The sequence below is a fragment of the Ambystoma mexicanum genome, chromosome 7p (genome assembly GCF_040938575.1).
Source record: "Ambystoma mexicanum isolate Mex_15411 chromosome 7p, UKY_AmexF1_1, whole genome shotgun sequence".
Taxonomy (NCBI): domain Eukaryota; kingdom Metazoa; phylum Chordata; class Amphibia; order Caudata; family Ambystomatidae; genus Ambystoma; species Ambystoma mexicanum.
The window spans coordinates 26,149,131-26,171,903 of record NC_090939.1 but is presented as its reverse complement, the minus strand read 5'-3'; the positions used below and the strand labels follow the sequence as shown (position 1 = coordinate 26,171,903).

The 22,773-nt window shown below is 44.9% G+C and overlaps 1 protein-coding gene across 3 annotated transcripts in view; it reads right to left on the bottom strand.

The window, feature by feature from the left end:
• Positions 1–6,846: 6,846 nt before the first annotated feature.
• Positions 6,847–22,773, bottom strand: part of LOC138525640 (zinc finger protein 84-like) — a 125,883-nt gene continuing 109,956 nt past the window's right edge. For all 3 annotated transcript variants that reach the window (XM_069635693.1, XM_069635691.1, XM_069635692.1), the window contains one exon: positions 6,847–21,751. In XM_069635693.1, the coding sequence (XP_069491794.1) occupies positions 19,721–21,304 (1,584 nt within the window). In that variant the 5' untranslated portion in view covers positions 21,305–21,751 and the 3' untranslated portion in view covers positions 6,847–19,720. The remainder of the gene's footprint in view (positions 21,752–22,773) is intronic.

Here is a 22,773-nt window from a genome sequence, read left to right as displayed (position 1 = left end):
CATTCATGTTTGGGCACTTACCGGCATCTGCAGGTGGGCTCACTCCTGCCTCAGCCTCCCCGATCCCATGGATTGCCTCAAGGTGGAGGACGCTGCTGCAACGCTCGTCCCATGCTTGCAGCCTCAGTGGGGAAGGGGGTCCTCCGCCTGTCCCACTGCTGCGTTGGCAGAGTGTGGAAATGAGGTTGCGTACCCTCAGCCTCAGGTCGTCCCACCGCTTGTGGCAGTCCTTCACACTCCTCACTGTCTCGCCCACAGCGGTGAACTTGCGTGCAGCTTCGGCCCACACCTCCTTCCTCCGCTGCTGTGTGGCACGCCGTTGGTCGGCGCTGAACAGCATCTCCGCATTGTCCAAAATGTGCTCCACCAAGACGGTTAGCTCTGCCTCGCTGAAGCGCTGTTTGCGCTGCCTCTGAGCAGGAATCCTGGCAGACATGCTGGTGGTCCCTTTTGGCTTCTCAGAGTTAGGATTGTGCTTGTGCTGACTCTGGATGGCAATAGATTGTGCTTTTATTTGATGGCCGCCTCTCTGTTTCCTGTTTTAGCGATCATGGTATTTCCGTTTCCGTGTCTGTGGCGGCGGAGGCGGACACGGGTTTTGCGCCACTTGTGGCTTCGTTATTTCCACTTCCGTGGGGTTTTCCGTGACGGCGGTAACAACGTTTCCGAGTCCGTGTGGTGCGCGCGACCGACAGCGTGTAATCAGACGGTTTTTCCGCAACCTTGCGGACACGGAAACGTTTTTACCGCCGTCACAGATTTTACACGGTCCCGGACTGGCAGGTTGTAATGAGGCCCAATCTCTTTGCCACCATAGGCTTACCTGCCTTACCACCAGAGGTATTATCCTTTAATTCGCTGCATCTTCCTATGCCGCACCTATAAAGGGAGAGAAAACAGCAAGTTAAACTCCTGCAACTTTTACCGGACAGTGGGCCTCATTACACGGTAGGCGGTAGGGGTTTACCGGTACCGGTAAGGGCACCGGTACCGGTAAACCCCTACCGCCTTACTGCGAGTTCCCTTTGCGGGACCCGACTTTAGCGGCTGGTTTTACCAGCCATTAAAGTAGGGTGCCGCAAAGGGACCTCGGAGCTATTTACGGTACCGCAAATTGCGGTTCCGTAATTAGCACCTTCCCCATTACCATTATGCCCTATGGGGGCAAAAAATGGGAATGGGGAAGAGCCTTGGTGAATGGGGAATTACCGCCCCGCTCACCTTGGAGTAGGGCGGTAATTCCACCATCCACCAAGGCGGACACGGTAAAATACCGGCGGCAACCATGGCGCTATTAGCGCCATGGTTACCGTCTACCGTGTAATGAGGCCCAGTGTTTGGTAATACAGACTCTTATCTGAACGCCATCAGCTGCCTGCAGGCAATATCCTTTTGGACCCAGCTGCACCCTAACGAGGGAATGGAACAAGAGTGAACATCGGAAATATTGAACTCTTTGAACTTTATAGACACTGGAGTTAATATTCCTCCGGAACTCCTCCAGTACCTTCAAACCAGTGAAGTAACTGGTATCTACGCGCCTCTGCATGCCATGCAGGATGGAGAGCTCATCATTTAAAAACATAAGGTGAGGTTACCAAGAGGGGATATCGGAGGTGATTAGTGGGGAGAACGAGAACAGTTGGGGGGCCATCACTAAAGTCCACGGGTGGCTAAATCCCTTTCTCCACTTGCAGGATAATACTTCTACGAGTCCAGCAGACAAGATTAGGCGGGCCAGTCCAGACTGTCATCTCTTCACTACGCATCACGTTGGTGGAGACCGCAGCTGTCCGGGTCCGATCAACGCCCCTGTGGGAACCAGGTGAGCGTAACAACCAGTCCATGGTCTAGTCCAGTTGTACTAGGCTGGATCCAAGGAGTTGAGATTCTGTGTGGCCTAAAGGTCTCTTAATGCAGTCGCTAAGACTGATGCCCATCCTTTACCAAGGACAGATGAACTGGTGGACAAGCTTGGTTCAGCCAAGTACCTCAGTACATTTGACCTAACGTCAGGCTATTAGCAAATAGCTCTGACAGAGCATGCCAAGGAGAAAACTGCTTTCTCAACCCTACCAGGCCTCTTCCAGTTTAAGGTAATGCCTTTTGGACTAAAGAATGCACCTGCTACATTCCAAAGGATGGTTAACCAGGTTCTGAATGGGATGGAGGACTTCAGCATGGCATACTTGGATGACATTGCAGTGTTCAGCCCTACTTGGAAAGAACATGTTGACCACTTAGGATATGTTTTGCAGGCTCTTGAGCAGGCCCATTTGACCATAAAGGCAAGTAAGTGTCAAATTGGTCAGAGTAAAGTGGTCTACCTTGGACATGAGGTAGGAGGAGGTGAAAGCAGGCCAGAATCCTACTTAACGGACAGAATCCCACTCAAAACAGCTTCCCTAAATATCTGAACAACTTAGCCCCCCGTACCTCATGGAAAAAATCACGAGGAAAACCTCTATGCGACCCACGAGATCTGCTAACACCTTTAAACTAGAAACTCCTCGGTTTAAACGCTCGACCGTGGGAGGAACTAGCTTCCCTGTCAAAGCTGCTCACTGCTGAACAAGTTACCACTCGACTTCAGAACTGAATAACCATACCCTAAATTCAGACACAAGATAATTAACTGGTTGCGAGCCAATGACTAACACCCAACTACATATATACGATAGACAGTCTTGCTAGAGTGCTTCGAACTTTTCTAAGTCACATCCTGTACTTGCACACATGTTTGTATATATTCCTGCATATATTTCTTATTGCCTATTTGTTCGTTATATTCATGCCAAATATTGTAATAAGCTTAAGATTTCTTGTACACTGCTGCGCCCGGCTACCCAAGGGTTTGGTGCGTATTACCAAATAAACAAACAAACAAACATTGACTAGCAAAGTTCAAGCTGTACAAAACTGGGCCACCCCAACTATTAAAACCCAAGTGAGAGCCTTCCTAGGTCTCACTGGGTACTATAGGAACTTCATAGAGAACTATGGGACCATAGCTTCTCCCTTGAATGTGGTCTCCTCTCCCAAATTCCCTAAAAAGGTCAGGTGGAATGAAGAATGCACTCAAGCAGTTGAAGGCCTAAAGAAAGCCCTTTGTCAAGCTCCAGTCCTAAGAGCTCCTGACTACAACCAAACATTCATTGTGCATACAGATGCTTTAAATACCGGTATAGGTGCAGTTCTGAGTCAGCGGGATGAGAATGGTAGAGAGCACCCAATTTGCGTCATCATCGGGAAGCTGAAGGAACCTGGGACAAGGTCGGCAACCATTGAGCATGAATGATTTGCTATTGTGTGGTCACTGAAAAAGTTTAGGCCATACTTGTATGGCTCTACTTTTGTGATTCAGACTGACCACCAACCCTTAAGATGGTTAATGCAGATGAAGGGGGAGAATCCTAAATTGTTAAGATGGTCTGTCATCATACAGGGGTTTGATTTCACCATTGAACACAGGTCAGGGTGTCATCACCAAAATGATGATGGTCTCTCCAGAATGTTTGACCGACTGGAGTAAGGAGATTCATTCAGGGGTGGAGTAAATCCTCATGTCCCCTAGTCTGGGGTGACGAGTGTTAGGGAGAATTTTCAAAGATATGCTACTTCCCTTCACCTTAGAGACCCGCAGCAACTTTGCTAGAGTTTGAGGACTTTATTTTTTTACCTGGAAAGAGAGTGAGCTTTTTTTCCCACTCTTTCATGTATTTTGATGTGTGTTTTACATTTGCGTTTTTTGATTATGGAGTTTTAGATAACTCCATAGGCATCATCTTTTCATGTGTGTTACACAGCACCATCAGTGCAGTGACACAGGGATGTCTTTTAGACTTCTCAAAGGTTTAAATACTTTATCTGGGATAAACTACTGTTTCCTAGAGAATGTAAAGTGAAATTGGCTTTACTAGTTTTTCCAAATTCATAGACACAGCACACACCATCTTACAATGGAGTACTGGAGGGGTTACATAGTATCCCCCTGTGTCTAAATACTCATTTAGCAGTCAAATGCTACCCTTTCCTATTGAAAAGGCTGGTGGCAGTGGTTTTACAACGAACTTCCATGATTTTTCCTGACCGTGAAATCCGGTAGCTAAAAATCACAGGAGCCATGTTTTTCAAAATGGCGCCTTAATCCCCTTTGTTTAAACAGGTCCCGGTCTTCTTTTTTCACCATTTCTTTTTGGAAAGGTCCTTCTAGTGTTTGTCTCTGCGCGCCATACCAGGTTTGGTCCCTTTGTTTGTGTGCCTTTGGCGGGCTCCAGGAGTGAAGACCGCCTCTGGCGTCTGAGTGTCTTGGGTGGGCAGGAAGTGAGGGAGGTGCCCGAAACTCCCTGTGCTTAGTCTCCTAGGATACCCAAATGCACTCTGGCGTGATTGGCTGGCTGACTTTCTGGCAAGTACAGCCACCCTGCTGGGTGAGTGACAGCTAGGCTGGAATGAAAGGGACAGAACTGTTTTAAAAGGCAAGTCTCCAGCTTGGGAAAGGAGAGTCGACCACTGAAACGAAAGAACCAAAGACGAGCTGTAAGAGATGGCTTCTGCAACTCCTGGACCGCTGGTTTGCCCGGTGAAGCCCTGCTGCAGGTCCGAATCGCCAAACTCCTTTCGACAGAGAAGCTCCTTCAAGGACGGCTTCTTCCTTTGAGTTGGTGGGACCAATCAACTCATAAGCCACTTGGATACCATTCTCAAGGCTGGTTAGGATTAACCAGGGAGAGGTACACCAGCTTGTGTGCTTGAATCTACAGCTACTGGAACTGAAGTGACTCCATCTTGTTTGCTTTTTCGACGATTCCATGCAGTGCAGGAGCAGTGCAGGAGTCCCCCTGACGTCCTCCCTCTTGTCCCCAGAGGCTCAGGAACAGTGAGATCTGCAGGAACTGCCAGGAACTACGACTTAGCAGCATTTGTTTCTTCATACAAAGGTACTGTGCCAACCCGATTGAGAGAATGCCACTCTTGCGGTGAAAGTTCTTGAAACTTTCCCAACTTGCAGGCCTAATCAGCTTGTGACCCAACATATGATTCTTTTTTGTCTAAACTACTTCTAAGAACTATTGCAAAGACTTCACCGTTTGATACCAGAATTCCTTTTTCCTATCCAGAATACTAGCCCATTGACTTTGGCCTAGGCCTATTGACTTGAATTGAACTCTTCTGGTGAACTGAAACTATTTGCAGTGTCTAACAAGTATATGTGATCTATTCTGCTTACCTTGTCCATTTTGCCCACTTGTAAGTAACTGAACTCCTATTTTGCTCCTACTTCAGGGGATCTCCAACTGCCTCAAAATCTTAGAGTTTTGTATTGAAGTGTATTGGTATATAATATTAAGTTGAATCCTTCTAGTGAAATGTTTTCTAAATGACTGTGTAATAAATTAATAAGTGTTTTACCAAGAAACCTTGAGTATGTGTCTCCTTGAACCACTGTGATTGAAATTCCTCTGTTTAACCTCTTGTACTGCTCACATTCAATCTTGAGATAAGCCTGGCTGCGCAGCTCGCTACCAAAAACTGTGTGGTACAGACTTATACCAAAGGTTGGTTTGGCTTACACCTGTAGTCCTAGTTGTGTGTGGTAGTCCCAGAGGGTACTGCATGCAATTCTGCCGAACAGTCACCAAATAATACCCACGTCCATGGGCTTTTGTGTGATTTGTGAACTCATACTTTGGTAATTTAATTGCTTAGGAGCACCAGACCATGTGTGACTCTAGCTTACAGTACTAAACACACTCTGCAGGCCGGGAGCTGTGGAAATTGAAAGCAGAACTCCCAGCATGCAACTCATTAGTCAAGTCTGGCTCAATGCAATCACGTGACCCTGGACGCACCTGGGAGCTATTTACCGTCCCAGCAGACACTCTACTGACCAGTATCCCCAGCACCTTCCAGAAGCTTGTCTGGGTGGCATAACGGTCCCTACCTCACCATACTGCCAGGTGGCAAGGTGCCACCTGTCTAGACTAGCTCAATGTACCCCGTGTTCCTTTTAACATGGCATTTGCACGCGTGCAATCAGGCCCCATTCCACTTGGGAAATGCTAATCCAATTCTCAGTTCAACTTTGCCTTCTGGCACTCGGATGCCAGTCTTCATAATAGGGGAAATTCGGGCCTACAACTCCCAGAATGCCAAGTTCAAACCAGGAGTCGAGTTGCATCTCCAGAATGAAAGGCGGTATGTTAGCAGGTACGGATCTGTGTTCAGTCGCCTCCACCCCCACCATTTGTACAGATATCACTCTCCCCTATGCTATCTGTGTGTAGCCCACCTAGTCCTGCTGTTTCACTTAGCATTCTGGGATCTGTAGTTTCGCTACGTTCTGCGAGTTGGAGAATGGAAAAGAAAAAGAGCCGGGCTGCCCATGCTTGAACTCAGGCAGGCAAACCCATGTGTGCTTCTTACTGTAACATAAAGACTGTTTATAGCAAGCCTCTATTTGGGGGTTTTGCAGAGTGAAGAGTGTTCACAAGGATGGTTGACAGTTTGCCAAGGTTGTATGTAGCCAGTTAAAAGAAAAGAAAATTAGTATTAGCAAAGCCAGTAGGTGTGTCGCTTGCAGTTCCTGGTGGCATTTTACATTTACAGGCAATGATGCAATTCTCAGGCACACAACAGTCATTGCTAAGAGGCATGTAAGCATTTTGACTTGACACAAAAGGACCAAGAAAAGAGTCTCAAGCCTGAGTGTACCCTTAGGTATTCACACAATAGAAAACTCAGGTTGATCGATTCTGTGGGGATATTTTCACAAAATGTTTAATTCATTATTTTTAGTTCGCCCTCTAGAGGGGTACTTGAAATTACTTTAACACAACTGCTTCATAGAAGAAAAAAATGATTTTATTTGATTTCTCTATCCACAGGGTATATAAAAGGAGGTACAGCTAGATATATTTCTATTGTGTACTGAAATCCTTTGTTTATTTTAAAAAAGGATAGTATTTTAGATCTCCTGTGTTCCTCTTCTGTTCTGATCTTTCTCAAATACATTTTCAGAATCCAGGTTGGAGGTTATTAAATGATTCCCATCTTTTTTATGGGACGTCATGAATCAGAGGGCCCAGATGAGTTTTGAATTCATTGTATACTCGTCTGAGACTCTTCCTGATATTTGAAGCCAGCCTGTGATACACTGATCGAGAACTGTGAATATCGCCTTGAGTCACATCTAGTGATGACATTGACCATTGGCCTGGGCCACATTAAGATAGAACAGTGAATACCAGCCTGTGATACACTGATCGAGAACTGTGATTTTCGCCTTGAGTCACATCTAGTGAGGACATTGACCGTTGGCCTCGGCCACATTAAGTTAGAACGGTGAATACCAGCATGTGATACACTGAGAGAACCGTGAATATCGCCTTGAGTCACATCTAGTGAGGACATTGACCATTGGCCTCGGCCGCATTAAGACAGAACAGTGAATACCAGCCAGTGAGACACTGTTAGAGAACTGTGAATATTGCCTTGAGTCACATCTAGTGAGGACATTGACCATTGGCCTCGGCCGCATTAAGACAGAACAGTGAATACCAGCCAGTGAGACACTGATAGAGAACTGTGAACATCGCCTTGAGTCACATCTAGTGAGGACATTGACCATTGGCCTCGGCCAAATTAAGATAGAACAGTGAATACCAGCCTGTGATACACTGATCGAGAACTGTGAATATCGCCTTGAGTCACATCTAGTGAGGACATTGACCATTGGCCTCGGCCACATAAAGATAGAATGGTTAATACCAGCCCGTGATACACTGAGAGAACCGTGAATATCAGCTTGAGTCACATCTAGTGAGGACACTGACCATTGGCCTCGGCCGCATTAAGATAGAACAGTGAATACCAGCCTTTGATACACTGACCGAGAACTGTGAATGTCGCCTTGAGTCACATCTAGTGTGGACATTGACCATTGGCCTCGGCCACATTAAGATAGAACGGTGAATACTGGCCTGTGAAGCACTGATAGAGAACTGTGAATATCGCCTTGAGTCACATCTAGTGAGGACATTGACCATTGGCCTCGGCCACATTAAGATAGAACAGTGAATACCAGCCTGTGATACACTGATAGAGAACTGTGAATATCGCCTTGAGTCACATCTAGTGAGGACATTGGCCAGTGGCCTCGGCCACATTAATATACAACAGTGAATACCAGCCAGTGAGACACTGATAGTGAACATCGCCTTGAGTCACATCTAGTGAGGACATTGGCCTTACCACATTAAGATAGAACAGTGAATACCAGCCAGTGAGACACTGATAGAGAACTGTGAACATCGCCTTGAGTCACATCTAGTGAGGAAATTGACGATTGGCCTCAACCACATTAAGACAGAACAGTGAATACCAGCCTGTGATACACTGAGAGAACCGTGAATATCACCTTGAGTCACATCTAGTGAGGACACTGACCATTGGCCTCGGCCACATTAAGATAGAACGGTGAATACCAGCCTGTGATACACTGATAGAGAACTGTGAACATCGCCTTGAGTCACATCTAGTGAGGAAATTGACCATTGGCCTCGGCCACATTAAGACAGAACGGTGAATACCAGCCTTTGATACACTGACCGAGAACTGTGAATGTCGCCTTGAGTCACATCTAGTGAGGAAATTGACCATTGGCCTCGGCCACATTAAGATAGAACGGTGAACACCAGCCTGTGATACACAGAGAGAACCGTGAATATCACCTTGAGTCACATCTAGTGAGGACACTGACCATTGGCCTCGGCCACATTAAGACAGAACGGTGAATACCAGCCTGTGATACACTGATAGAGAACTGTGAACATCGCCTTGAGTCACATCTAGTGAGGACATTGACCATTGGCCTCGGCCACATTAAGACAGAACGGTGAATACCAGCCTGTGATACACTGATAGAGAACAGTGAATATTAGACTGTGCCACATTGAGATAGAACCGTGAACACTGGCCTGCGTCGCACTCTGAGAGAGTTGCTAGTGCTGCCTTGATTCACATCTAGAGATTGCCGCACGCCTCCATCGCATTCATAGAGGATTGTTAATATTGCCTTGAGTCACACCTATTTACTTATTTTATTTATTTATTGCATTTATAATACGCCCAACCCATGGGTATCACAACGTAGTTACAGACATCTTATATTCATACAGTTATTTAGAAGTACATAGGTAATACATAATACATTGTGCAATCACACGTTTCTTATGACTATACAGCGAAAGACAGGCGTTCTGGGACATCAGCTGGGTGTAGAGCAGAGGTTATTCAGAGGAGCTGCCTAGCATTTTTGTCCTAGTGAACAAGGAGGCATTGGGGTACAATTTATTGAATAGCCATGTTTTGAGAATCTTTTTGAAGCGTTGGAGGGAAGGCTCAGATCTAACATGTAGTGGGAGTGTGTTCCAGAGTTTGGGTGCCATAACTGGGAAACTACTGCCTGCAGCTCTGGAGAATTTGAAGAGGAATAGTGAGGTGTGCCTTGTTGTTGGATCTTAAAGATCCGGTGGTTTTGTTCATGGTGACAGCTTTGTTGATGTATAAGAGGGCATTATTAATGAGGCATTTAAGGGTGACACAGAGTGTTTTAAAGATGATTCTGGCTTTGATGGGCCCCTTCTGCTGGCTGAAATGTGATTGGATTTTTTTTAGACCAATGGCTGCTCTCAGTGCTTTATTTTGTAATAGTTGTATTGTATAATAGAGGTTCCTAGCAGAAGCACATTACAATAGTCTAACTTTGATAGAATGAGGACAGTGGCCATCGGCCTCGTCCGCATTTAGATAGAACGGTGAATACCAGCCTGTGATACACTGATCGAGAACTGTGATTAGCCTGTGCCACATTGAGATAGAACCATGAATACTGGCCTGCGTTGCACTCTGAGGGAATTGTAAGTGTTGCCTTGAGTCAAATCTAGAGAAAGCCATATTGAGATGGAGCTGTGAATGTTGGCCTGTGTCGCACTCGGATAGAGAGTTGCTAGTGCTGCCTTGATTCATATCTAGAGATTGCCGCACCGAGACAGAACAGTGATTACTAACCTTCCATCACACTCAGAGAGGATTGTTAATATTACCTTAAGTCACATCCAGAGAGTGTCACACTGAGATATGACTGAACATTACCCTGCTTCGCACTTAGAGACAACTGTGACCATCAGCTTTGGCCGCATTAAGACAGAATTGTGAATACTAACCAGCACCACACTGAGATAGAACTCTGACAGAACCCAACGAATAGCTAGAGAGTTGCCCCAGCTCTATAACCCCCCGACTAGATCATCCCCACACCCGCCAACTACACAGTCTCTTACCATAGCCACATATGGAACCAGACACACGTTATCTAGCAAGCCACACCACCAGACAGCCTGCAAAGTTGTATCAGACAAACCTGCCACACCCCAGACTAACCTCATGAGACAGCCAGACTAAGCACATAAGGCTGACTGTGCGTGACAACAGCATCACACCCACAATCATACAAGCAAGAAACCAAGAACCGAAGGAAACCAACCAGGAAAAGCACGTACAATTGTTCAATCATAACAAAAACCAAACCAACCAGCAAAAACACTGCACATGGGATACCGCCCCTGCAACCGCGACCTCAACCCTGAAGGAAACTCAAAGGAAACATAAACCAACTAATTTACAAGGGACCCGACTGCGACAACCCAAACAATAACCAAAAGGGAGAAACACTGCGACGTCAACCCCACAACCTCCCACCAAATTACACAAAATGGCACAAAAATAAATAGGACTATGATAAAGAAAAATGGGACAGTGAACAAACCCAAATGAACACCAGCACAGATCTACAAATGAAGTACACACCCCCATCGACAAGAACAAAAACAGAACTACTGCCGACAGAAGAGAAAAGTCCCTATCACTAACACCATATATCGCAAACAACCACTCACTGGAACAAACCAACCCAACGATTGAATCAGGAATGACCAACAACAGAACAACCACGCAGAACAGACAAAGCTAGAGGGAACAAGAACACAATCGACACTCTAACCCCATATATCACCAAAACACGAGGACCTACCCTTCAACAGCCACTAAATTTAGAAGAGGAACATGTATAAAACAAAAACCTAACACTTAACCTTGAGGAGCTGTTCAACGACAACACAAACACAACTGCACCACCACCACAACCGGAGATCTACATGGAAGAAAACCAAACCCCCAGTCAGTAGACAACACTGATAATAAAGCACAAACCAAATTATAGCATAAAAATCCACATCAACCTAATCAACGCAAGATCAATGTCAAAACACTCAGAGATCTTTGACCTGCTGTGCAACAACAGTATCGACATCCTATTCATCTCTGAAACTCATCACTGAAACATGGCTGGACGACAACTACAAAATCACACTCCAAAGCTGCCTCCCCATCAACTTCAAATGCCTACAGTAAAACAGGAAAGGAAAAAAGGAGGAGGCCTAGCAATAGCATTCAAAGAACACCTGATAATAAAAACAGCCAAACCTCTTACCATCGAGAACTGCGAATCCATGGTCATACACTTGCAAATCCAAAAACAGACATTAAATTCATACTGCTTTACAGACCACCGACATATGATGCAACCTTTATCGACAACTTCATAGAGGCCACCACCAAAATAGCCATCCAACATGAGTATCTGATAATCCTGGGGGACTATATGGTGCAAAGAAAAACACACCAACTCACAAAGCCCACTAATCGGGCAACTAGCAACCAAGAAACTACAGCAACTGGTCAAAGGAGCAACACACTCTTGCAAGCGGAATCCAATACCAAGAAGCTTTTCAAGATACTGAAAGAACGCAAATCTCCTTCAACCCCTCCTGACACCTGCATTAAAGACAGCACTTGGTGTGCCAACATTCAAAAAGCGCTCGACAAACTCTCCACTCTCCAATCCAAAATAAATGACAACAAAATTAGCCTCCAGATTCACCGTAGCTCAATTTTCCCAATAAAGCCATCCCTACCGCTCACACCCACAAACCCTTCAGTTTTACACCACTATCTATACTAGAGGTTGAAAGCATCATCAGTAAACTCAAACCCTCAACTGCCAGGGAGACACATGCCCAGCTCCCATTATCAAGAAGGCTACACTTGAACTAGCTCCTTTCATCACTGCCTTTATAAACTTGTCCTTCAACTCAGGCATCGTCCCTGATAACCTTAAGGATGCTTGGGTTATCCCCCCTTCTCAAAAAAGCCCAGCCTGAACTCTAGCATACTCACCAATTATAGGTCAATCACCAGCATTCCCTTTCTGCTTAAAATCCTAGACCGGGCGGCTTATCTGCAGATCCAGGACTACCTCGAATCCAACAAATCCCTCAGTCTCAGACAATCTGGCTTCTGGCCTAGGCACGGAACTGAAACTGCCCTCATTGACGTAAACACTCAAATTGAGGATCTGAAAGATCACGGGAAGCTGGCCCTGCTACTACTACTAGACTTATCGGCAGCATTTGATTTAACCATCAAATCCTCTGCAGGCACCTCAAACCAGCAGCCCACTTTTCAGACAAAGCCACCACTTGGATTAGATCCTTCCTGGACAACAGATCCATGAGGGTATTCTCCCCTTCTGCCTCTGCTGAACCTTCACCAGTCCTGTGTGGGGTACCCCAAGGATCTTGCATCTCACCAACACTTATAGTTTATAGTTAGCTATACGAATTACGCCGATGACACCCAGATACTCATTCACATCACTAGAGATTACACTGCAGGCACGAAAGCCTTAAATGATGTCTATCATGTAATTCAGGCTTGGATGGCACAACATGAACTCTGTCTTAACAACGATAAGACAGAGCTTCTCATCATGGTCTCCCATCACCGACTTAATAGATTAGATACTTCCTTTAAATCATTCATCATCAATGGCAACACCATCAAGGTATCAAATGATACTAAAACCCTAGGCATCTATACTGATTCAACTCTATCGCTTTTCAGACAAACCAATGCTGTAATCTCAGCATCCACCTACAAGTGCAAACTCATCACAGCTTGCCGTCCTTTCCTTACTACTGCTAATTGCACCATCATGGCCAGAACCCTGATTGTGTCGAAACTTGACTATTTTAATGCCCTTTATCTAGGGACGAGTCAATGAAACCTAAGAAAGCTACAGGTCACCCAACACATCACCATTAGGACTGCTCTAAATATCCCTAGGAATCAGCACATCTCTGACACCAGACGCAGCCTATGCTGGCTCTCAGTAGCCCAAACAGTCTCCCTCAAAACACTCGCCCTAACGCACAAAAGTCTGGCCAACCAGGCTCCCATCTGCCTGGCAAGCCGATTCACTCACCACACCTCTAAGCGTCCTCAGAGAGTTGCCCAGGTTCACTGTCTCTCCATACCTAGGTCCAAACTGCAGAAAGCGGGTGGGATTAGTTTCCCAGTCCTTGACACTAAACTCATTGCCCAACCCATTCAGATCGGAATCCTCCTTCCACTCTTTCAAGAGCAAGGCTAAAGCGTGGCTGTTCACTCTAGATTCTCAAAACTCTCACCATCCACATTGCCCATAATCCTCCTTGGAACGACCTTGTACCTTTGTCATTGCCTTGTCCGGCATGTAGCCTGAATGTAAATACACTGTAAATATCCTGTAAGTAATCTGACTGTATGTTCATTCTGTATATTGTCACTGTTCTTGATGTATACTATGTCACTGTAACCTAAGATATGCTGTCCTTGATGTATACTATGTCACTGTAACCTAAGATGCACCCAGATGCCTTTGGGCCAGGTGCGCTATACAAATAAACAGAATACAAATACAAATACACAGCACCGCCAATGCAGATATGGAGCGACCATCTCATCATCCCATTTGTGAACACACTACCAACGAGCACCTCAAACTCCCAACCACTACAAAAAGAAACTGGAAAGCCGTCAAAGAAAGCAACCCAATAGAACAACTAGAGCGGACAAAACCATCTGCGACCGAACTGGAGAAGGCAGACCTAGAGGGAAAAAGAGACCTACAACATAAATAGATTGCTGATACAATCGAAAACATTGCCCCAGAAAAACCATTTAGCCCCTAAAGAAAAAGAGCTTTGCCACAATGCTACACCCCACTACTAAGTACCATGAAAAAGAACAACAAGAAGATGGAACTAGAATGGAGGAAAGAATATGACCAAGGTAAGAAAACCCAGTTCCAGAGACAAATCTGATTGTACAAGAAGGAAGATCATAAAGCAAAGAAAAGGCACTATGACGACAGAATCACCAAAGCCAAAGACACACAAAAAGAGATGTTCAACATTATAAACAAAATAAGAAACCCACCAGGTTGCGACAACACTCCAATGCCTTCACATAAACTATGCAACAACCTAGCAGATCATTTCAAAAATAAAATAAACATCCAAAAAATCCTACAAAACAGACCAAACAATCCTAACTCACAACCAACTGGATCCAACAAGGAGCCAGAGCACAAACTCCAATACTTCCCGCAAATATCAGTGGAGACATTCGTCAAGCTGGCATGCTCGGCCATGTATCCCTGCCCGCCAGACATCTACAAATCAATCCTCACACAAGGAACACCATCAGAATATTATAGAAGTCTCTTCAATCAGTCACTCGCCACAGGGACGGTAACACGATCCTTCAAATCTGCGTATATTAAACCACTACTTAAGAACACAAGTGGTGACATGGAAAACCTCTCCAACTACAGACCTATTTCAAACATCCCATACCCAGCAAAACTTCTAGAAACCTACGTATACAAACTGACCCAAGAGCATGTTGAAAAACGCCAGTTGCTGGACCATGCGCAAGTCGACATCAGACCCGCTAGAGGGACAGAATCAGCACTCCTATTCACCTGGGATGACCTAACGACAAACGCAGACTCCAACACAACCTTGGCCATGATTCTGCTCGACCTCCCTGCAGGATTAGACACAGTAAGCCATGACACCCTCATCAAGAGATTAGAAGATATAGGTATAACAGACTTAGCACTACTGTGGATAAAATTATTACTAGCAAACAGAATAGAAACTGTCTGAATAAAGCCCTTCAATTCTGCTCCACGAGTTAACGACTGCAGAGTACCAAAAGGATCCTGACTATCACCACTATACTTCAACATCTACCAGACTCCGCTAATCAAGATCGTCAAAAAATACAATCTTACGTGCTACAACTATGCGGACGACACTCCAATCATCTACAAAATCAAAGATGCACAAGAACAACAGTGAGCTCTAAGAAAATGTCTCAAAGAAATCTATGACTGGATGAACGCCAACAACCTAAAAATCAACCCAAGAATGACAGAAATCAAGATTATATCCAAAAACCAACAGAACACCTACATACCGTGGCCGATAGAATTGGGAACCGCACCCACACCGACAATCTTAGTCAAAAACCTGGGAGCACTAATGGACAACGCACTAACATTAGAACCACAAGTAAATGCAAAAATTAAGAAATGCTTCTCCCTCCTTCACTCAACAAAAAGTAATCCTACCATTCCTGTTCTTCACCCACCAAACGCTGACAATCGTCACTATCATCATGTCAAGAACCAACTACGCCAACAGCCTCTACCTCGGAACGCCAGAACACCTGCTGAAGAAACTACAACGCATCCAAAACGCGGCAGCTAGACTCCTCAAACTATCTAGAAGAGATCACATCACACCAGTGCTAGAAATGCTACATTGGCTTCCAATCAAACAACGTATCATGTTCAAAACAATGTGCACAACACACAGGGCAATCAGCAGCCAGGGAGCAGAATTACTACAAAAGAAAATAACCATCTACAAGCCGACGAGACTCCTGAGATCAAGCAATTAAAACCGTCTGGAACCTAAGCCATACACCAGGAAAAAAGGTGGGGGTTCCTCTTTCTCCCACCTGGCGGCAAAAACCTGGAACCTTCCAAATGAAATAAATACCAAAGACCACCTAACTAAAATTCAGAGCCTGTAACGCTTACCTATAACTGCCTCACAGACCCAGCAGCCCTTCCTCTCTAACCCCGGTAACATGCTACCACGCTGGTCCTCCCTAAGGTCACTGCTCTCCTCATTACAAGTACTACTCTCATTGTGGTCAATTACCAGGTCATCACACCTACCACCTCCCGATTTAGCTGCACCTAGCTCCTTGCACACCTCATTCATGGCCACCTCTCACAGATCTCCTGATACCTACCAAAGTACTGCACCTCAATACCACAACATCTACCTCAACGATCCGGCCCTATGGCTCGACCATTTCGCCAAAAAACCCTCACCTAACCAACCATGTCCTATCACTCTTAGAAACCTAAGATTAGGGTCTAGACTTATGGGTAAGAAGGGACACCCCATGTACCTGAGTTCATACCTCAAAACTCATACGCACAGCCCGCCTCCCCCACGCCCCATCACTCAAACCATCACAGCTTCATCAAGCAACGTTGGTTTAATTAAAGCTGCCCTGATTAACGCAAGATCCCTAGCTGCGCACGCTCTGGACATTGCTGATCTTATCAAAACTCAGGAACTCGACTTCCATCGCCATCACCGAGACCTGGCTGCACGCGGCTTCCGGCCCGGCACTCTCATTGGCCATCCCCACTGATTACTCCATCATCAGGTGTGATCGCACCTCGAGAGGTGGAGGAATTGCTTTCATTGCTAGAAACTCATTAGGACTTAGAACCTTCCCAAGCACTAAGGTGGAAACTGCAGAATTACTCTCTGTCAAGCTTGGACTCTCAGCTAACCAAACGGCTACCATCCACCTAATATACAGACCCCCTGGTCCACCCACATCCTTTGTGGATGATATCTCTACGTTAGTACTCAACAATGCTAAATCCAACTCCCAAACCATCATTCTTGGCGACCTCAATCTAGGACACCAAGACCCTAATGATCCTGCGGCCCTCGACCTAGCTAATACCTTAACAGATTTAGGTTTCACTCACCACATACAGGAACCCACCCACATTAAAGGGCGATCCCTTGACTGGCTTAGTGACACCAATTGCAATATTAGCGTAATCTCCAACGCCCCTTGCTTGTGGTCTGACCACCATGTCATCACTTTCAGCATTGAAGCAGCCCCACCACCCAGGCCTTTGGTCGCCCCAGCCACCCTCACTAGAAATAAAAAGAACATTACGACAGAAAAAATACTCCCCCCTTATCCTTCCCACACTAAATAACGCTCCTGACACTTGCTCAGACCCCACCAACCTAGCCGACATGTATAACCAGTCACTGCTTGCAGCCATCAACTCTATCGCCCCGCTCAAACTGAGGAAACCCAAACAACGAGCACACCTTAACTCATGGTTTACTCCCCAGCTTAGAGTGTTACGCAAAGAGAAAGGCACAGCAGAGTCACGCTGGAGAAGTCACCACTCCGACGCCCACAAGGACAGTCTTCTGATAGCCACCCTTAACTATAAAGAAGCTGTACTCCAGGCAAAAAAAGATTCTTATAATAACTGCATTATGTCAGCCCAGTCCAATACTAAGGAACTCTTTAATATCCTTAAGGAACTCGAGACACTTGCAGCCCCCCCTGACTCTTGCTCCAAATACAACACTTGGTGCACCAATATTCAGTCAGCACTCCTGGGTAAAATTGCTACCTTCCCATCTAAAATCAGGGACAAACAACAACGCCCCACCTTACCTGTCCACTCGCTTCGCACGCCACACCTCCACTCGACCTACCAGAGCAGCCCAAACTCACAGCCTCATCGTGCCTAGATGCAAACTCCAAAAAGCTGGTGGGGTGAGCTTCCCCGTCCTGGCCTCCAAACTCTGGAACACCTTGCCCACACCTATCAGAATTGAACCATCATTTCACTCCTTCAAGAACAATGCTAAAACATGGTTGCTCTCCCAAGTCTCATGAGACCTTGACACAGTCCAGACTCCATGTGGGGTACAGAACTGAATATACATTTTCTCTCTGCTCTGTCCCTGTATTATACACTGTTAATGGTACCCTTCGGTACATGTATATATGCTGTATATTTTTGTAACTCACTGTAACTACTGCTTTTTGTAACATGTTTAAGAGTATGCGCCCGGTTGCCCCTGGGCCTGTTTTTTTGCGCTTTATAAATAAAATAAAATTAAAAATCAAATCAGAAAACTAAAAACCTGGCTCTTCCATATCTCGTAACCGGACAGAAACAAGTGAAACAATAAACGGAAAATGCGAAAAGAACCAGTTGACAGAATCCCTGATGACACAGATAACACCTAGAACCGACAGAGAGGGGGACCACTGGCTAGAACAAAGAGACAATGCTAGGCGGAACCGACTACGAGCAACAACCAATCAAGACAGAACAATAGTTAACAAGGCTGACACAACAACAGGCACAACCATCAACCTTACCCACTACCAAGCATCCCCCATACAGACATGGCTACATGAACCTTGTGTAAACCCCAACCCAATTGTGCATCCACGCAATCAAATTACTACCTCACAAGATAACCATCCTCAAACTAACCCTCCATTTAAGCCAACCCACCGGCCAAATGAGACCACTATGACCACACTAAGAAACTCACAACCAAGCAAGTAGAAGATGGAATTCACTAAACCGACATACACAATACCCGCGCAGTATTCTTGGAAATGTACTGACTTCGTAACAATTAACCCAACACACACAACAAATTGTCTAAGACATAGGTATGGTGATTCACATACATCAATCCAGACATCCTGCTAAGGACTGAACTGTACCGCGTCACACTCGGCCAGAGCTAGGGGTATGGGCATAGGTCAGAACTAGATAGATCTGCGGTGACCAGCTTGCGGCAGGCTGACACTGAGATGTAGGGGCTGGCCTGAGTAAGAACAAAGATAGAATTGTAGAGATTAGCTGGCCTGAGTAAGAACAAAGATAGAATTGTAGAGATTAGCTAACACAACACATGGACAGAGAGATGAGAAACAACCTTGTCATGCTGAAACTAGATCAATGTAAGGAAGAAATCTCATCTTAATCTCAAAAGACACACAACATGAGTGTGCATTTTCTCTAGACAATGCTAATAACCAACCGTACTAAAACCTCACCCTCCTCTCAAACCCTAACTAAACACAAACTCTTAAACCACAGCAACCTGCACGCACTTCACCACACTGCAACAACAGACACACCACACAGAGCCGCACACGACAGACTCCGACCGGATACCACACCAAAAAGCTAAGCCAACGGTGTTAACCAAACTGAAACTGCCAACAGCCCATCACAGCTCCCTTGCTTGTACTCCAAACGCTGTCCTACTAACACGCCCTAACCTACCTGCCTTTCTTTCAGATTTGCCAGGGGACCACTACAGTGGTGATAGTGTGTGGTATAAATATCCTTTAACATTCACATGTCATAGGTTTCTCATTATGCTTGTAAGCTTTACCAAAGTGAGAACATGTAAGCGTGATTTCTCTGCTGCAGCCCTAGTTTACCTTATTGCTTGAAAGACTTTGCATTCAAAACATGTTTCCGGTTTCTCATCACTGTGATTTCTCTGATGTATCACAAAGTGAAATTTCGCTTGAAAGCCTCATCACATTGTGGACATCTATATATGGCTTCCTCCTGGTGTGGTTTCTCTGATGAATCAATAGTTCACTCTTATTGATTGAAAGACTCAGTGTGATTTCTCAAATGTAGCACGAGTTGATCATTTCGCTTGAAAGCCTTATTACATTCAGAAGATGTGTATGGTCTCTTCCCAGTGTGATTTCTCTGATGACGCAATAGTTCACTCTTTCGCTTGAAAGCCTCATCACATTCAGAACATGTATATGGTTTCTCCCCAGTGTGAATTCTCTGATGACTCAATAGATGGTCCCTTTGCTTGAAAGCCTTATGACATTCAGAACATGTATATGGCTTCTCCCCAGTATGATTTCTCTGATGACTCACTAGATGGCCCCTTTGCTTGAAAGCCTTATCACATTCAGAACATGTATATGGTTTCACCCCAGTGTGATTTATCTGATGACGCAATAGTTCACTCATTTGCTTGAAAGCCTTATCACATTCAGAACATGTATATGGTTTCTCCCCAGTGTGAATTCTCTGATGACTCAATAGATGGTCCCTTTGCTTGAAAGCCTTATGACATTCAGAACATGTATATGGCTTCTCCCCAGTATGATTTCTCTGATGACTCACTAGATGGCCCCTTTGCTTGAAAGCCTTATCACATTCAGAACATGTATATGGTTTCACCCCAGTGTGATTTATCTGATGACGCAATAGTTCACTCATTTGCTTGAAAGCCTTATGACATTCAGAACATGTATATGGCTTCACCCCAGTATGATTTCTCTGATGACTCACTAGATGGCCCCTTTGCTTGAAAGCCTTATCACATTCAGAACAAGAATATGGTTTCTCCCCAGTGTGAATTTTCTGATGACTCAATAGTTGACTCTTTTGCTTGAAAGCCTTGTCACATTCAGAACATGTATATGGTTTCTCTCCAGTGTGAATTCTCTGATGACTCAATAGTTCACTCTTTCGCTTGAAAGCCTTATCACATTCAGAACATGCATATGGTTTCACCCCAGTATGAATTCTTTGATGTATGACAAGTTGACCCTTTTGTTTGAAAGCCTTATCACATTCAGAACATGCATATGGTTTCACCCCAGTATGATTTCTCTGATGACTCACTAGATGGCCCCTTTGCTTGAAAGCCTTATCACATTCAGAACAAGAATATGGTTTCTCCCCAGTGTGAATTTTCTGATGACTCAATAGTTGACTCTTTTGCTTGAAAGCCTTGTCACATTCAGAACAAGAATATGGTTTCTCTCCAGTGTGAATTCGCTGATGTTTCAATAGTTCACTCTTTCGCTTGAAAGCCTTATCACATTCAGAACATGTATATGGTTTGTCCCCAGTGTGAACTCTCCGATGACTCAATAGTTCACTCTTTCGCTTGAAAGCCTTATCACATTCAGAACATCTATATGGTTTATCTCCAGTGTGATTTCTCTGGTGTGCCAAAAGATTACCCCTTTGCCTGAAATACTGCTCACATTCAGAACATGCATATGGTTTCCCCCCAGTGTGATTTCTCATTTCTGTAAAAGACTTGTAGCATTTATGTTCTTTCTCTTCTGTGTGAAATCTCTGATGTTGCCATGAATAACCAGTTACCTTGAAAGGTGTGTCACATTCAGAAAATTCAAAGGGTAACTCCATTGTGAGGGTGTTAATTTTTAAATAGTGATTTCTGTGTAAGGAGCTCCTTGTCAAAATCAAAATATTTATATAATTTACTTAATCTCTCAGTTGATCTCACCAAGTCAGGTGCATTTTTCAACACATGAATGTCAAGAAAGAACCTCAATCCTCGGCCAGAACATGAAAGTCTGAAAATCAAAAAAAAAGCTTGTGCTTGCAACCTTTACGTGTCCAGAGCAGTTTCTAGACTTCTGTTTTTTGTGCTTTAATCCTAGTAGCTGCCACTAGAACGTAAACACCACAGCAGGTGCACCATTGATTCTGAAGCATCAAGTCCAAAGTTGGTGTTGAGCACCTTTTTCTTACTGAATGTGGTGCAATGCATGAACATGTCCAGCCTCTATTTTAAAGTGGCAGCCATTCTTAAACCATTTAACTGTTTTCCATGCTTCCTGCTTTGTTGCCCTGTTTGAAAGGAAAGGAAAAACAGAATTAGTGTTCCATAAGAGATAAACACATATTTCTTGTTTTAAATAGAAAATGTGAAAAAGCAAAGGGACTCTTTTTAGCTTTTGAAATCCTGCTCTTCTACTGAATGTCTTATGGGCACTGAGTTAAATGAATAGAGTAAGGTGCCCTCAATATCATGGAAAGGGTTAACACACAAATCTATCAAGAACCAAGAGACACATTGACCATTCCCACATCACATGGCGCATACATTAATAACCGTGTGAAACCCTAGCCCACAGCCAGGATTAACACAATGCGGTGACGTGTGGTCACTAGCCCACAGCCAGGATTAACACAATGTGGTGACGGGTGGTCACTAGCCCACAGCCAGGATTAACACAATGTGGTGATGTGTGGTCACTAGCCCACAGCCAGGAATAACACAATGTGGCGACGTGTGGTCACTAGCCCACAGCCAGGAATAACACAATGTGGTGATGTGTGGTCACTAGCCCACAGCCAGGAATAACACAATGTGGCGACGTGTGGTCACTAGCCCACAGCCAGGAATAACACAATGTGGTGACGTGTGGTCACTAGCCCACAGCCAGGATTAACACAATGTGGTGATGTGTGGTCACTAGCCCACAGCCAGGAATAACACAATGTGGCGACGTGTGGTCACTAGCCCACAGCCAGGATTAACACAATGTGGTGACGTGTGGTCATTGAAGTCTAAGAAATGGCCAACCTGTCAGTCAGTCATGGCGGCTTTTGCCAAGTCGAAGGTAGATAGGAACACTGCACTACCCAGTGTATCGATTAAATATTCAATCCATGGCATGGGGTAGGCGTCAAAAGCAGAAATGTGTTAACCTGTCGGAAGTCAATACAAAACTGCCAGGAGGGGTTGGGTTTTGTTACAAAACGAACAGGGAGGGCCAGGGACTATAATGTTGGCTCTTTACATAGTTTCCACTTCTTCAATTACTATCTTTTCCCTAGTTTCTGGGAGTAAATAGGTTTTTAGATGG